The sequence below is a fragment of the Microtus pennsylvanicus genome, chromosome 14, assembly GCF_037038515.1.
Source record: "Microtus pennsylvanicus isolate mMicPen1 chromosome 14, mMicPen1.hap1, whole genome shotgun sequence".
In the NCBI taxonomy this organism is placed as follows: Eukaryota; Metazoa; Chordata; class Mammalia; order Rodentia; family Cricetidae; genus Microtus; species Microtus pennsylvanicus.
In genome coordinates, this window is record NC_134592.1 from 6,684,215 (window position 1) to 6,701,478 (window position 17,264).

The window sequence follows — 17,264 nt, forward strand, 5'->3', positions numbered from 1 at the left end:
CTTATTTACTTTTCTTTTCTCTTTCCTTCTTCTTCTTCCTCTTCCTCTTCCTCTTCCTCTTCCTCTTCCTCTTCCTCTTCCTCTTCCTCTTCTTCTTCTTCTTCTTCTTCTTCTTCTTCTTCTTCTTCTTCTTCTTCTTCCTCCTCCTCCTCCTCTTCCTCCTCCTCCTCCTTCTCCTCCTCTTTCTCTTCCTCCTTCCTTTTCCTCTTCCTCCTCCTCCTTTTTTTTTTGGTTGTTTGTCCTTAAACATTTGGCAGCCCCATTTGGTCAAATACACCTGTTAAAACCCTATTGAAAACAGAAGAATTTAAGTTATGCACATCCACAAATGGTCACATATGTTCATTAAATATACTGTTTATGCATTAGAAAAATGGTATTTAGAGAAAATTAGACCTGTTGTTTACCTTAAATAAAAGTGGTCTGTTGTAAGGAGAGCCTCTTGTTCATCCTGGCCTCCCAGAACCAAAATAACCACACAGAAACTGTATTACTTAAATCACTGTTTGACCTATTAGCTCTAGCTTCTTATTGGCTAACTCTTATATTAATTTAACCCATTTCTATTCATCTGTATATCACCATGTGGTAGCGGCTTACTGGCAAAGTTTCAGCATGTCTAACTCTGTTGGCTCCATGGTGTCTCTGACTCTGCCTTCTTCCTCTCAGCAATCCATTTAGGTTTCCCTGCCTAGCTCTGTTCCTTACAGCTCTGCTATAGGCCCAGAGCAGTTCCTTTCTTAACCAATGAAAGCAACACATAGACAGAAGGACCTCCTATGCCAGTGGTCACCAGATAGAAGTTCTTGTGAAGAAAAACTAAGTTTTATTCTCCTAGGGAACCCACCTAGAATCGAGCTTCCTGTGAATTCTGACACTAAGAAAGGTAATTGCAGAGGTAAGTACAGACTGATGATCACTTTTGTCCTCTATAGGCTGGGAATCCACGCGTTGAACTTACCCTCTCAGAACTTCAAGATATGGCAGCCAGGCAACAGCAGCAAATTGAAAATCAGCAGCAAATGTTGGTTGCCAAGGTACATTAAAAAAGAATCAGCATTCAGAATGTGTATTTTTCAACTGGCCTTTCAGATTGAGGTTGCCTTTGTGGGTGGTGACATGGGGCTGTGCCAGGAAAGTGCTGAGCAGTGTTTATGTGTTGCATGCTGTGTAGTGGCACAGGTGCCTGAATCTTTATAGTGTTGGAGTTGCATCAAAGCAAGAACCTTTGATTCACAGAGTAGGAAATGGTTGGTTCTAACCAAATGACAGACAGATGTGGAAAGAAAAGATACTTCTCATTGTTACTTCCAGGTTCCTAGGTGAGATCTCTGCCTAAAGTTGGTTTTTCTGTCCTAGAGAAGACTGGCAGTCTGATGAAGGCTCAGGCAGAGCCCTGGGAGTTAACAAACAGACTTCAAAAATGCTACTCCACGTTGAGTGTGTTAGGGTTATTATAGTTTGGGACATGGTTAGGACTCCTTATACATCCCAAGTCCTGCTTTTGTATGTAAAACCCCATAAAGTAGGCTAGGGAAGTTTTCTAAATCATGGTTTAGTTATACTTGATAATCAACTAGAAAAGATCAGAGCCACCACCCACCGCTTATGATGTGAAATGTCTTAAAGTATTCTGAATCTACTTTAAAGAGAGCCTCTGAACATTCTAGCTTGGCTTATTCTCTTTTTGTGATTTTTCTTTTACTTGTGTGTGTTTGGGTGTATATGTGTGGGTAACATGTATGCCATGGCACAGGTGTGAAGAAGAGGACAAGTTCTTGGAGTTGGTTCTCTTGTTCCACCATGTGGGTCCCAGGAGATGAGCTCAGGTTCAGGCTTGGTGACAAATGCCTTTGTTGACCGAGGTTTCTGTCCTCCCCGGTTCCTGCAGACATTAAGTCTCAAAGAAATACACAGAGATCTACATTAATTGTAAACTGATTGGCCTAATAGCTCAGGCTTCTTATTAACTCTTATAACTTATATTAGCCCATAATTCTTGTCTATGTTAGCCACGTGGCTTAGTACCTTTTTCGGCAAGGCAGTCACATCTTGCTTCCTCTGAGGCTGGGTCACAACTGCGGACTGAGCATTCTCATTGCCATGCCTCTACTTCCTGCCTGGTTGCCATCACCCCGCCTATTCTTCCTGCCTGGCTACTGGCCAATCAGCATTTTATTCAAAATAATACAAATGACTGGATAAATGACCATTGTTCCACAGCACTCCCCCCCCCTTTTTTTAAAACAAGAACTCTGAATCTAATATCCTTTGTTTAGCTTTTCTCCTGGCCATTATCCAACTTGTAACCAACATTCTAAACAAAGGAAAATATCTATAGTCTATATTTTGGGGAATGTGGGTGTAGTTTCCCAGGCTACTTCCTTCTGATTGGGTATGCTGATAATCTTATGGGTACCTAAAGAAAATTTAGAATTATGATCATGTCCTAACTGGCATCAATCTGTTCTGGATGTAGAACTCAGACATATGGGCCATCAGAGATTTCTCAGGGGGTCTTCCTTGATAAATAAAAATGTAATTGTTTTATCCTTAGCTAGCCTGGGTATTTCAACATGTCTTTACCCATCTGGCTGGCCTGATTGACCAATCTGTAGAGAGAGTTACTCAATCACCAGTCTTGTCCTTTAAAGTATGTTCTCACATGAGTAGGAGGAAAACTGTTGAGCGTTTTATTTTAGAATTGTCCTATTATGAAACGTTTCACCATTTAAAGACACTAATCATGAGGAAAGCAAAGAGTCCCTTGCTGACCTAGTATGAGTTACAGATTGGAGATTCGTCTAGTGATCCCCATGTAGAACACTGCTGTCCAGGAAGTGGAGTGAGGAGTGAGGAATTCTTGGGAGTACTAGGCAGCATCAGGAGCCCTGCACAGCCAGCGGGAAGCAAGGCTGGTGGGACTTGGCAGATATGATGGCACACAGGAAAATATAGGACAGACACAGTCCTTACTGTGACCTCCTTCAGAGGCACCAGCATGAGCTGAATGTAGACCAGTGCGTGCAGTCTGGTCTGCCCTAAGAATCTACAGACTCATACTGTAATATATAAAGGTGGTCAAAAGTTTCTATTTGCAAAGTTTAGATTTTTTTCATTCTTTGTTAGGAACAGCGTTTACATTTTCTAAAGCAACAGGAGCGCCGCCAGCAGCAGTCTATTTCTGAAAACGAAAAACTTCAGAAATTGAAAGAACGAGTTGAAGCCCAGGAAAACAAGTTGAAGAAGATTCGTGCCATGAGAGGACAAGTTGACTACAGCAAAATTATGAACGGCAATCTGTGTATGTGCCTGCAGCCCACGTGCCCACACACCCAGGCTAAGTCTAGTCAGACAGGCCAGTGCCTGGCAGTCTCAGTCACAAACCCATAGAGGTTTGCATGTTCTAACACTACTGTCCCCTGCAGTAAAGAGGATAGAGTTCATTGGGTTAATTGACTTTTTTCAAATTATGTATATTCTCTGCAAAAAAAAAAAAACTAATGGGCTGGAGAGATGGCTCAGTGGTTAAGAGCATTGCCTGCTCTTCCAAAGGTCCTGAGTTCAATTCCCAGTAACCACATGGTGGCTCACAACCATCTGTAATGAGATCTGGTGCCCTCTTCTGGCCTGCAGACATACACACAAACAGAATATTGTATACATAATAAATAAATAAATATTTAAAAAAAAACCAATGAAATCTGAATAAGGTTGTGCTCTCTTATGGTATTGTTTGAAATTAATTTTCTATTTTTTAATATAAATCTAATTGTGTATTTTATAGGGCACAATATAATAATTTGAATAATGTATATAATATGTATTGGTTAATCAGGAGGTTAACATTTCTGTCTCCTTGAACTTAAAAAGTTTTTGATAAGTCTATGGTGATTTTTGCATATTTATGACATGCAGTTTGTTTCGGAATAACTCTGGCCCCTTCTGTTATGGTAATGACATCAGCCCTTTGGATTGGTGTCAGACAGCTCCAGGGGCTATAATGAGTTAGTCTGTTTTGTTGAATTACTCAAATTTTATTCATGCATTAAGATGACCATAATATAGCCTGTAATCCCAGCCCTTGAGAGTCAGAGGCCGGAGGACAAGACTGGAGTAAGGCCTTGTGTCCACAAATGATCAGTTACATCATGCAGGTGTTTCTTTTAATTCTCTGTGAATTGTTTTTTTTTTTGGTTTGGTTTGTTGTTTGTCAGTTTTGTGTTTTGGTGTTTTTGTTTTGTTTTGTTTTTTGTTTTCAAGACAGGGTTTCCTCTGTGTAACAGTCGTAATTGTCCTAGAACTTACTTTGTAGAACAGGCTGGCCTCAAACTCACAGAGATCTGCCTGCCTCTGCCTCCTGAGTGCTGGGATTAAAGTGTGCACTGCCACCGCCCACTGTTGTTTGTCAGTTTAACGAATGCCTGTTTAATGTTACAAGGATGGATAAGGCCTTAATAACAAAGCTTTTTATCTTGCTCTCTGAGATTCTTAAGTACCTTGACCAAACTAGCTTTTGTACTATGCCCCTAAAGAATATTTATTAACTAATGCAAGCATAATTATTTGTGAATAGTCACATCATGGATTTCAAAATCTGTTGGTGTGTTCTGGAGCTGGACACTCACCTGGCAAATGTGAGATGCAGGGTTTCTCCAGCCATAGCTCTTGGGAGAAAAAAAAACATATTTTGGGTTATGCATAAACTATCTTTTATTTTTACGCATACACTTCAATTCAAATCTAGCACTAAATAAAACCAGAATTGAGTATACTGTATAGAAATGAAATGACCATTTTCCTTTTTTGGTGATTACAGCTGCTGAGATAGAAAGGTTCAGTGCCATGTTTCAGGAAAAGAAGCAGGAAGTTCAGACTGCAATCTTACGGGTTGATCAGCTAAGTCAGCAACTAGAAGATTTAAAGAAAGGAAAACTAAATGGGTTCCAGTCATACAATGGCAAGTTAACAGGACCAGCAGCGGTGGAGTTAAAACGACTATACCAAGAACTACAGGTAATTGCCTGGGTCTGGGGCTTTGGCCTTACTCAGTGGGTCCATTTCTCTGGCTTAGAGAGATGGCTCGGAGCTCTTAAACACTTAGTTTTTGCAGAAGACCCAAGTTCAGACCACATGGTGGCTCACAAACTTCTGTAACTCCACTTCCAGGGAATCTGATGGCCTCTTCTGTTTCACAGGCATTGCAAACACATGATTCACATACATACATGAAAGCAAAAACACTCATACATAAAATATATAAACCAAAAGGATATAATATTACCTAAATAAATAGGAAGTGCATTTATAAACAACTTCCAAAACTCTAGAATTGACAAGAAACTTTTTTTTTTTTGTAATTTGGAGACTATCTCACTGTGTAGCTCTTACTCACCTGGAACTCAGAGATGTGCCTGCCTTTGCCTCCTGAGTGCTGGGGTTAAAGATGTATGCCACCACACACAGCTACTGTGAGCTCTTAACTAACTGCTTTTTAGAATGCTTTAGTCCACTTTGTGGAGATTACACTTTACGTGTTTGTCATTTGGATTTATGGAGTCTAAACTAAATAGATAATCATCATGCTGTGGCCAGAGCAGACTGGCCCTGAAAAGACATGCTTCTCGATTCATGTGTGGAACCGATGTGGGACCCTGCCTACTAGAAACATGATAAGATGTAATTCATGCAACTGGTAAGTTGTATTCTCTACTTTGCAGATTCGTAACCAACTTAACCAGGAACAGAATTCCAAGCTCCAGCAGCAGAAGGATCTCTTGAACAAGCGCAACATGGAAGTGGCCATGATGGATAAGCGGATCAGTGAGCTGCGTGAACGCCTTTATGGCAAGAAAATCCAGGCATGTGAAAGAGTGGGTGGCTGTGAACCAAACTACTAGTAGCATTTCATCTAAAGCTGCCAGTTGTTGTGGGTCTGCTAGTATATACTGAATCCCAATACTTAGGAGGTGGAGGCAGGAGATTTGTAAATCAGGGGCTAGCCCGACCTGCATAGGGAGCGTGTGTGTCAACAACTAAAGTCGTGAACAAAATGCTACAAACTTATAGTTTCAAAAGTATTTGCTATTCTAAATTTCACAGATAGAAAATAGTATAGGAGTATTCACCAGAGCCTATGATTGCTAATGGCTCTAGATATAGAAAAGTGTAGGATTTCCAATGGAAGTGGGATTGTGTCGATTTTGTTCATCGGTCTGTACCTTGCCTGAGATCACTGTCATTCCTTTAACATCTAATGCTGTACCGTGGTCCAGAGTCTGCCTGCCCTTCACCACTCTGCTGCCTCTCAGTACAGGAGTGGGATCAGCACTACACCTGTGTCTGACTGGACACCACATCCAACCCTTACACCATCAGCACCTTAGGCTGATGTCTTCTCTGCCCTGGGTTCCCGGCACATGCTTAGACAGTTTGGTGACAGAGGTGTCCTCTTGTCAGCCTCAGTCACTCTGAATGATGCTCTGAGGAGGCAGGGATGCGTGTCATAGGCTTTGCCTAGCTGAGGTGGATCTGAAGGATGATAGAGGATGGCAACTGGACTTCAGCGATCTGTTTCTCAGAGAGCTACCCTGTTTCTTAAACCTGAGTTTAAAGGTCAGTAATTGGAGAAGTTTCAGATGTTTTTCTCATCAAGATTAACAACACAGAGGCCATGAGAGACAAGATTATGTGGGCTTATTTATATAGAGTAGCGAAGAAAGTTCTGCAGAGAGAGGAGGAAGAGGGAGGGAGAGAGGAAAAGAAAGATCTTCAGGAATTGGTCTATATGGTTTTCTCTATTTTAGATTTTAGTGTGCACCCCTGCATGTGTGTCTGTGCACTACATGCACACAGTGCCCACAAAGGCTAGAGGAGAGTGTTGGAGCCTCTGGAACTGGAGCTAGAGTTATTAGCTGTCACGAGGGTCCACTAGAAGAGCAGCCAGTGTTCTTAGCTGCTAAAGCAGCTCTCCAGTATGGCTTATGTATTAATAAAGGCAAGCAAGTCTGAAAGCTGTAGCACGGAGACCCAGGAGCTTAAGTAAAGGCTGGCTGCTCTAGTCCCCTCTTTCTGGGTGACCTAGTTTTTATCAAGGCCATGCACTGGTTACATGAGACCTACCCACCTGTTTTACTTAGAGTCCACTAAATTTTAATCTCATCTTTTTTAAAAAAAAAAAAAGGTCTTCTTGGCAACACCTAGACTACTGGTTGAGCACCTATCTGGGTACCATGGCTTAGCCAAGAGCCACCCATTACAGGCCTGATGAGGTGGTTAGACAACAAACACACTTGTTACCCACATGGTACAGTAAGTAGAATGGAAGAACCAACTCCTATAATGAGTTGTCCCTGATCTCTGCACATGTGCACACACAAATAGCTAGACATGTTATGCTGTTTCAGGGATCTTAAAGAACTTATGCTTTTGCAGAGTTGTGGTTCTCCTGAAGATCTAGGTACTTACGAGCATTTGGGAAGGTCTTGAGCCTTTCCCAGCATGCAGAATCCTTGGTTTCCCCATTTAAAACCTTCTTAGCAAGGAGCCATAAGGAGCCCATGATTCTCTAGTTAGAATCCTGTTGTACACCCTTTTGATATTGGCCAGTGTCTTCTACCTGGTTGTTCTTTCTTATAAAAGCAGAGCTGCTCTCAGAAATGCAGGGTCCCTGTCAGGACTGGAGGTCAATGGAGCACCTCGCCTTGCATTCTTATGATAACTCTCATCCTAGGCCTGGAGGGATGGCTCAGCCGTTAAAGGCTAGGCTCACAACCAAAAATATAAGAGTTCGGTTCCCAGCACCCACGGCTGTCCCTCCAGGTACCAAAAAAAAAGAAAAAAAAAAAAAAAAAAGATAACTCTCATCCCAACTACACATACAGACACAGACCCTCAACGAAACCCAAGCTACTGGCTTGAGAGTATAGTGAGTAAGTAACAGAGAAGGTCTGGAGCTGTACTCAGAGAGCAAGCCGGCTTTGACCAGTACCTCTGTCCACACAACAGGGGGTAGCCCTCCCTATTGGAGCTTGGGCTGTCACCATGCCAACTCTGTTTTCGTAGCTCACCAGTAGGTAGGTGTTTAGTATAAATCAGGTTCTCCCCTTCTACATGCTTGTCTTTCAGTGCAAGGGACTCCCAGGTTATAAGCTGAGTGATTTTTCCCTTTCCCAGCCTGACAGTCTCACTGAACTTGGTATTTAAGAGAATCTTGACTCTGACTTCATCCTCATTGCAGCTGAGCCGTGTGAATGGCACATCATCACCACAGTCACCCCTGAGTACATCTGGCCGGGTCGCTGCTGTGGGTCCTTACATCCAGGTTCCCAGTGTTGGGGGATTTCCTCTCCCAGGGGACCCCGTAAAGCCCCAGTCTCTCACCATTGCCTCAAGTGCCGCCCATGGAAGATCCAAATCTGGTAGGTCGCCCCAGTCCTCTCCTCTGGGGAGTACATGGAGAGAGTGGTGTGGAGGTGGTACCAGCCCCTACCTCTGTATTTAACACAGACTCTGCCCCATCTCAAGTTCCTGGTCTCTACAGTAACAGTGACCCTAAAACAAGAACTAATTGTCTTTACTGATCTGAAGGTCTTGACTGTGCTTTTCAAACCACAAATGAAAATTTACAAGATGCATATAGCACAGGCTTCTTTATCCCTAAAAGCTTTGACGCAGGAGTCTGCGGCTAGGTAAGAGCTGCCTTCCTTCAGACAGTGCTATAGCTGTTCTATCTTCATCAGTCAGAAAACCCACAAACTTGGGTTGGGTTATGGGTGTGGCTGCAAAGCCATGGGTTGGATATCCAGCACCAGAGGTCAGGTCCAGGAGAGGAAAAGAAAAAAAACCATAACCCTTTCTTTGGTCTCTGCAGTTATACAGTGTGATGATTCAGGCCTCCAGCACTATGCTCTGAGTACTCATTGCATGGTGTTCCAGCCAGGCATCGGGCTTTTATGCAGAGAGTGTGATTGTTTTTAAACCAGTAGGTTTAAAAACATGTATGGTGACATGTACCTGTGATCCCAGTACTCAGGAGGCAGAGGTAAGAAGACGGCTGCAAGTTCAAGGCCAGCCTCGGCTACACAAGGAGACCCTGTCTTAAAAAAAAAAAATCAGTTTCCATACAGTAAGACTTTATGACTAGGGTTGGCCTGTATACACAGACTTGAGAACTTGTGTTGTGGCATATTAAATTTGTGAAAATATTGTTCTCCTGGTATAAAGCCCATATTTTGAGTCTTCCCCCACCTCCGGTATTAGTAACCAGTTTGTGGTAGTCTTTTGTGCTGTTTGCTTGCCTTTGGTGGGGAGGGGTGATTATGTTTGAGACCGGGTCTGTGTGGCCTTGACTGGCCTGGAACTCACAGAGGTCCTCCTGCTTCTCCTTTGCTGGGATAAAGTCATGTACCACCACACCAGGTATTTTTGCTCTCTATTGCTTGGCTACATCTGCCATTCTGGCTCCTTCTGACTATAGCCAGTGGAGCTTCCCTGACCCTCATGGGCCAGAACCCCACTCAGAGCTTTTTATGACCAGGTCTTAGCAGTCCTCACGGGTATTCATTGGCAGGCAGTTGTGTGAGTCCCCTATCCATGGTGTGTGTGAAATGTTTCACTGACAGATGAGCTGTGTCCTCCTTCGCTGACTTGGTAGTTAAAAATTCCAAGCTGAGAATGTCACCTGTTTTCCACTCCCTACTTAAGTGCTGTGTAGCCTCATACGGTTGCCAGAAGATGCCTTGAACCTCATTCCTCCCACTGTAGCTGAAAACAGCTTTTCAGGTTTCCAGTGTGAACCCAAGCTGGAGCTAGGATGAGGAATTCTCCCTAGGGGGCTCTGACCCCTGGTTGGCTATCCTGGTTCTATTACACAGATGGCCACAGTAGAGGCAGAGTAATCAGCACGTGGACAGTGTCAGACCTGGACGTCGGGCCTGATGGCAGCTCGTCGCAGCACTCTGCAAGCCTACTTGTAAACTGTATGTCATCTGATAGCCTTATTGGGGCACTTTTGATCTACAACACAGATTGAATCAACCATAATTTGTTTTTCCAAACTGACAAAGGACTGCTAATCACCCTTGCTCTCGAAAGCAATACTGTGCTAACACCTGCCCCTTCTAATCCAGTTGTGGATTTGGGGGAAGGGCCCACACAGAGTCATCCACAGACGGGTTAGACACCAAGTAACGGATGCTCGCACAGGAAGGGTTATGTTGTGGATGTGTGTGGACTGCTGGGCATAGTGGCACACACTAGGAGGCTGAAGCAGAAGGACTGAAAGTTCTAGGCTGTCTCAGAGAAAGAAAGAGTGAAGGGGATTTTCTGAGTTACTTCTGAGACTTGTTTTTCTCTCTCTTTTTTTTTTTTGCAATACAAAATGTTAAGTGGCTACCTGTGATACCTGAAGAAAAATTGTTTCTCGGTCCTCTCTCATGACTGCTTCCAATAAAACTCCCCATTGCTGTGGGATTTCTGAGGCTACTGGGCAGCCATGTATATTCCCATGACCCCGAGAACAGAAAATCCCATCTTAGCCCACCTACTCACACCATGGGCCTCCAGTTGGCCTTGCTTTTCCAGTAAGCTGAGTTTTCACCCAGGTGCTTCTAGTGAGTTTTGTGCAGCTCTACTCCCAGTCATCCAACCAAAAGGGAGTGAAAGCTCACACACTTGTCAGGAAGAGGCCGACAGACTTAAGCAAAGGCTCTGAAATGTCTCACCCTCTCCCGTGCTGGGCAACACTGTGGAGCCCTGCAACTTAGCACTGTAGTCACCGAAGGGCGCGAACCAGCCAGAGCATGCAGGTCCTGCAGAACATTCTGGAGCCACTCACACTTAGGACTTGAAGCAGTTGTGACAGATGCCTTCTTGCTGCTCTGTTATCCCTCATCCCTGGCTAATTCCTGCGCATGCCTAGCTGCTATGGGATTGGAAGCAGGCAGCCAAGGCGGCCCACACCTGTGCCTGTCAAAGAGCAGCAGAGGCCTAAGTAAGGGTACACGGTTGACCCGCAGTTTCAGTCCCCTTATGTGCACCTCTTTTCAGTTTGGAAAATGTTGTAATAAACATCTTTTCTGAATTTCCTGGAAACTTGGGGTTGATGACTGGCTTCCTAATCATTACAACAAATGTTAGCTGCTGCTCCTGCTGCTACTCAATCAGAAAGAACTTGGACTGGCCTCTTGTGGCCACAGATTGTTTTAGAAGGAAAGAATTGCTCACATAAAAGGAGAAATTTTATTCTAATAATGGAAATCATACAAATCAAATCTATTATGAAGTTAAATGATAAATCTTTTCCTACTGCTGTATGTGATTGTGTGTGTAAGTAATGCCTGATGGCTAAGTGCTGCTGTGTTCTGTGCTGGGATGTGGGACTTAACCTGTTCCAGTGTGATGCAGCCCTTGCTGTAGTGTTGGTGAGTGCTGGTCACAGTGGCCAGATGATAGCCCAGGTCCCTCCTTGGGCTTATGCAGAGGTCTGTGATGTTGGTTGACGATGTAGGTAATGGAGTCCCAGTGGTGTATTTGTTTCTGGCTCAACTAATTCCAACACTGTCTTTTTCCTTATCCTATGCTCTTCTCAAGCTAATGATGGAAACTGGCCGACATTAAAGCAGAATTCTGCTTCCGTGAAGCCAACTCAGATGGCTGGTGGAGACTGGAAGGACTCAGGCATGGAGGGGGCCCTAAAGCAAGGCGCCATCTCCAGCCAGCCTTTGCCTTTGTCAGCACTGGGAGCTACAGAAAAGCTGGTAGGTCTCAGCGAGTTTCCCTGCTGTGCTGATTTTCACCTCAAGGGTGTGAGGTAGCATGAAGACAAGGCAGCTCTGTTACTGTCCACCTTACCGAACAGCTCCTGGCCCTCAGGGGCCTGAGCATACTCAAGTGCAAAGTAGCGAGCCTAGTGGTGTGTCTTACGTCCTGAAGGCTTATAAACCCTACTCTGTGCTGTTGTAAATGGATAGAAATACATTTAACCTTCCAAAGAGTAACTTGGTGTTTTCTTCTTATAAATTTAGGGCATCGAGATTGGCAAAGGGCCACCTCCCATCCCTGGTGTAGGCAAGCCACTGCCCCCAAGTTATGGGACATATCCAAGTCCTGTGCCCTTGGGCCCAGGATCAACAAGCTCCCTGGAGAGGAGGAAAGAAGGCAGCTTGCCCAGACCTGGTGCAGGTCCACCAAGTCGACAGAAACCTGCCCCACTGCCCCCTGCAGGCAACGCTCCCCAGCCTGGCTCCTCGCAGCAGATTCAGCAGAGGATCTCAGTGCCACCAAGTCCCACATACCCTCCAGCAGGGCCACCTGCCTTTCCAACTGGAGACGGAAAACCTGAGCTTCCACTGACAGTGGCCATTAGGCCTTTTCTGGCTGATAAAGGGTCAAGACCACAGTCTCCCAGGAAGGGACCTCAGACAGTAAATTCAAGTTCCATATACTCCATGTACCTCCAGCAAGCCACACCACCTAAGAATTACCAGCCACCAGTGCATGGCACCTTAAATAAGTCAGTTAAAGCAGGTATGCTGGCTGAATACTTCCTTTGAAATGGTAGTTATCCCTTAATTAAGATCTGTGTTCTTGCATGCTACTTGCGATAAAACAATTCTTACATAAAGTATAGGGTGTCAGTTTGGGATGAAAATAAGAGACAAAAATGCAGAGTAATTTTGCAGACAATCACACTCTGACTTCCTGCCTGGGTATCCGCATATCACTCAGTAGTAAATGCAGAAGGTAAGACTTGCGGAATTTCATTTTTCTCCTGCTTCAGGATAACTTATGCCATTAGTTATCCAGTGGTTACGGGGTGAACCTGCTGGCCATTGCTAAGTCAGCATCCTGGGTATGGGCAGTGTGAGGAGCTTCCATGAGGGACAGTCTGGAGTGGGTGATTGAACAGGGACCAATCACCTAGAAAGGCAAATGAGAAGAGACAGCACAGCTCTACATACCTCATGGAGGTCGAAGAGTTTCCCATCCTAGCTGGAAGGTTCTATGGGCCAGGCCAGTGCTGCAGCATCCAAACTTGTAGTTCGATCCCTGGGTGTCTTTAGCCATCACCTGCCAAGGACCTCCCAAGTAGTGTGATCTATGGACATAGTTCTGGCCATGGGAGAAGTATTTCAACCACAGGTCAGATGCGTCCTGCTACAAAGAGGTAAGTATCTTCATGTTGCCTGAGTCAGCCCCAGGCTCAGATGCAGATTTAGTGGATTTGGCATTTTTCCTTGGTCAGAAAACTAAGCAGACTTTTGTTGGAGTGGGGAAACTCAGGTCAACAATTTTTTGTTTTGAAAAAGCCCAGTCTTGGAACCATATATAAAACTCAGTTTAAAGGGAGTGACTGGATGGTCTTGGAAAATGTTTGCTGAGGATTCAAAAATCAGAACCCACCAGCAATAGCAGCTTATGTCATCAAGTGAGGGCCAGGGAAAAGATCCTGCCATAGTAGCCGGCATGAAATTGTTCTGTCCTCTGTTTCTCCTCCAGTATATGGTAAGCCTGTCCTACCGTCAGGGTCAGCATCTCCATCACCCTTGCCGTTTCTTCATGGGTCACTGGGCCCAGGCACAACACAGCCTCAACCTCCTTCAGAATGTGCTGAGAAAGAGCCAGAACAGGAGGGGCCCCCTGTACCTGGAGAAGGCAGCACGGTGGAAAGCCTGCCACGGCCACTCAGTCCCACCAAACTGACACCCATTGTGCACTCGCCACTTCGTTATCAGAGTGATGCGGACTTGGAGGCTCTCCGCAGGAAGCTGGCCAATGCACCCCGACCCCTGAAGAAGCGTAGCTCTATCACAGAGCCGGAGGGCCCTGGAGGGCCCAACATCCAGAAATTGCTGTATCAACGTTTCAATACCCTGGCTGGTGGCATGGAGGGTACCCCTTTCTACCAGCCCAGCCCTTCACAGGACTTTGTGGGCACCTTAGCTGATGTGGACAACGGAAATACTAATGCCAATGGCAACCTGGATGAGTCTCTCCCTCCCCGGCCCACAGCCCCACTTCCCGAAGAGCTTGCCCCATCCTCAGATGCCAATGATAATGAGTTACCTTCCCCTGAGCCAGAGGAGCTCATTAGCCCCCAAACAACTCATCAAACTGCTGAGCCTGCTGAGGACAATAACAACAACGTGGCTACAGTGCCCTCCACAGAACAGATCCCAAGTCCTGTGCCTGAGGCTCCTTTGGAGGAGGAACAAGTCCCTCCAGCACCCCTTTCCCCTGTCATCCATCCCTCAGCAACACCTGCGGTGGGTATCCCTGCTATTGCTCCTTCCCTCTAACCTTCCTAGGAGTAGCTGGCAGCCTCCCTGGCCATCTACTCTACAGATGGCCAGGCCCTTGTAGGGCAGGCGCCAGGGTTTGCTCCTGGAGAGCTGCTGCCTTAGTTCCTGGCACCCCTTCCCACAGCAAAGTCTTGGATTGGTCCTTGCCTTGGGTAGGTCACCTGACACTGAAACACTTGTTTGCCTACACAGAGCAAACGGACCAACCTGAAGAAGCCTAACTCTGAACGAACTGGGCATGGGCTGAGAGTGCGCTTCAACCCCCTAGCGCTGCTTCTAGATGCTTCCCTGGAAGGAGAGTTTGATCTAGTGCAGAGGATCATCTACGAGGTGAGCCATACTCCCATATATGCTGCTGGAAGTTTGAAGGGCTGGCTTTTACTTGCTCTGTGTCCTAGGTGGAAGACCCTAGCAAACCCAATGACGAAGGGATCACGCCCCTGCACAATGCTGTCTGTGCCGGCCACCATCACATTGTGAAGTTTCTGCTGGACTTTGGTGTCAACGTGAATGCTGCTGACAGTGATGGATGGTGAGAACCCTGGGGCGTGGGGAGGGGAAGGGCTCAGAGACTAATTTCCCCTAGCTTACAAAAAGAAATGATACACGTTTTTAAAACGTGAGTCAGGAGGTGGTGGCGCACAGTTTAATCCCAGCACTTAGGAGGCAGAGGCAGGTGGATCTGAGTTGAAGGCCAACCTGGTCTACAAAGCAAGTTTCAAGAAGTTCTACATAGAGAAACCCTGTCTCAAGAAGCAAACAAAAAAAAAGTAGAAACTTGGGACTCCAGAGATGTTTCAGTGGTTAAAGAGCCTTGAATCCTCTTCCAAAAGACCCAGGTTTGCTTCTCAGCACCTACAGGACAACAGTAGCTCCAGTCCCAGCTCAGCTGACAACCTCATCTGGCCTCTGCATGCACATGATGCACACACATCCATGCAGGCAGAACACCCATACACATAAAATTAACAAAACACCTATAAAAGGTGTGGTACTTTCATCAAAATTCTTGGAGGTTTGTGTCACACAGGGGCCAAATAGCCCTGGGTGGTGCAGACTCTACATGTCCCCCTCTGGTTCTAGGACACCGCTGCATTGTGCTGCCTCTTGCAACAGTGTCCACCTCTGCAAGCAACTGGTGGAAAGTGGAGCCGCTATCTTTGCTTCCACCATCAGTGACATTGAGACTGCTGCAGATAAGTGTGAAGAGATGGAAGAGGGATACATCCAGTGTTCTCAGTTTCTGTACGGTACGTAGGGAAGCTCGCGTGCCTCAGCTGCTTCCCCTGCTAATCGGCACTGCATCCCATATCTGGCCTAAAATCTGGCTCAGGGAGCAGATCATGCTTAAGTGGTCACCTTTACACTCGCCCTAAACATCTGAAAATCCCATTTGTATCTGGGTGGTACAAACCTAAATCTTCCACTTGAAAGCTTTAGGAAGACCACAAGTTGCAGGACAGCCTGGCCTACATAGTGAGACTCTGCCTTAAACAAAAATCATATTAGAAGGATTTGAGTAAGCATGCCCTGGATTCAGAGGGAGTGGGTATGGTGGTGGTGCATGCCTTTAATTCCAGCACTCAGGAGGCAGAGGCAGGATGATCTCTGAGTTCGAGGCCAGCCTGGACTACAGAGTGAGTTCCAGGACAACCAGGGCTACACAGAGAAATTCTTTCTTTGGGTGGGTGGGGGGGCATCTACACACCTCAAGTGTCTGGCAAGTGAAGGGCATGTCCCAACTAAGTTGCTGTAGCTAGTGTCAGGAATCTAGGAGCTCAACCATGTCCTCTGCTAAGCAGTTACAAGTTGCTGGTTCCATATAGCCCTGGGAAGTTACTGTGTTTGACTTGGTGATACAAGCAATAACAGCCAAACTACGGTGGGTACTGAACTCCCACAACAAAGGCAGGCAACAAAGTGCTGGGCATTAATGAAGCTGGGCAGGAACAAGGGCCCTGGGAAACCCAGCCCATGTGAGGAAGAGGCTGCTGTCACACAGGCTCCTGCTAAGAGAAGGCTTCTCAGCAATGATGGCATAGGCCTGAAGTAGACCCTGGGTGATGTTATGCTTACAACAACCAAGGTGCAAACCACCATGTGCAGCTGGTTTGTTGGTACTCAATGCAGTCACAGCTCCCTACCTGATGACTTGACATAAGTTTTGTTTCACCTTTACCTACCTCTGCTGGCCTCTCTGCTAAAATCTATCTCTTTTTGGCTTAGGGGTACAGGAGAAGCTGGGAGTGATGAACAAAGGCACTGTGTATGCTCTGTGGGACTACGAGGCCCAGAACAGCGATGAGCTGTCCTTCCATGAAGGGGATGCCATCACCATCCTGAGGCGCAAAGATGAAAATGAGACTGAATGGTGGTGGGCTCGTCTCGGGGACCGGGAAGGCTATGTGCCCAAAAACTTGCTGGGGGTAAGCACTCGGCACTCACAGCTTAGACACTGGAAGTCAGCTGGCCTCGTACCTGTACAAGTCACAGAGACATTCAGATGGCTTCAGTTGTGCTGACATCAGGATAGAACAAAACACTATTCAGTAAGCCCTAGCAGCCTGCTCTCTATACGGGCAAGCCCCTTAGTCCCTAGAGTCTGGCTTTCCCCGTGGGAGAGCATGTGGATGTTAGAGACCATCAAGGTCACCTCACTCTGCTTTGCTCATGGTAAACTTTTGCAAGTACTAAGTCACCCCACCCCACATCGTCCTCCATGATCTGGAGTATCAGAGCTGGGTATAGTGTCACACTATAATGTAATCCTAGCGTTTGGTTGTTTTTGAAATTTTTGTTGTTTTGGTTTTGTAACTCCTTCTCTCTCCTGACAACTGAACCCAGGGCCTGAGCAAGCACTGAGCTAAATCCACAATGTCTGTAATCCTAGCACTTGGAGGGCTGAGTTAAGTGGAGCCTGTACAGTGGAGCGGTGTGGGTTGTCAGCTAGACCGCACTCAT

The 17,264-nt window shown here is 45.8% G+C and overlaps 1 protein-coding gene across 2 annotated transcripts in view; it reads left to right on the forward strand.

Annotated features, from left to right (window-relative positions):
• The window catches only part of Ppp1r13b (protein phosphatase 1 regulatory subunit 13B), a 75,104-nt gene that overhangs the window by 56,219 nt on the left and 1,621 nt on the right, over positions 1–17,264 (forward strand). Inside the window, exons 5-17 of one of the 2 annotated variants that reach the window (XM_075948477.1) lie at positions 936–1,037; positions 3,130–3,304; positions 4,820–5,016; positions 5,721–5,861; positions 8,240–8,420; positions 9,876–9,980; positions 11,593–11,759; positions 12,027–12,528; positions 13,501–14,267; positions 14,496–14,633; positions 14,702–14,835; positions 15,387–15,553; positions 16,530–16,729. In XM_075948477.1, coding sequence (XP_075804592.1) covers positions 936–1,037; positions 3,130–3,304; positions 4,820–5,016; positions 5,721–5,861; positions 8,240–8,420; positions 9,876–9,980; positions 11,593–11,759; positions 12,027–12,528; positions 13,501–14,267; positions 14,496–14,633; positions 14,702–14,835; positions 15,387–15,553; positions 16,530–16,729 — 2,976 coding nt within the window. The remainder of the gene's footprint in view (positions 1–935; positions 1,038–3,129; positions 3,305–4,819; positions 5,017–5,720; positions 5,862–8,239; positions 8,421–9,875; positions 9,981–11,592; positions 11,760–12,026; positions 12,529–13,500; positions 14,268–14,495; positions 14,634–14,701; positions 14,836–15,386; positions 15,554–16,529; positions 16,730–17,264) is intronic. The other variant, XM_075948478.1, reaches the window with a different exon arrangement.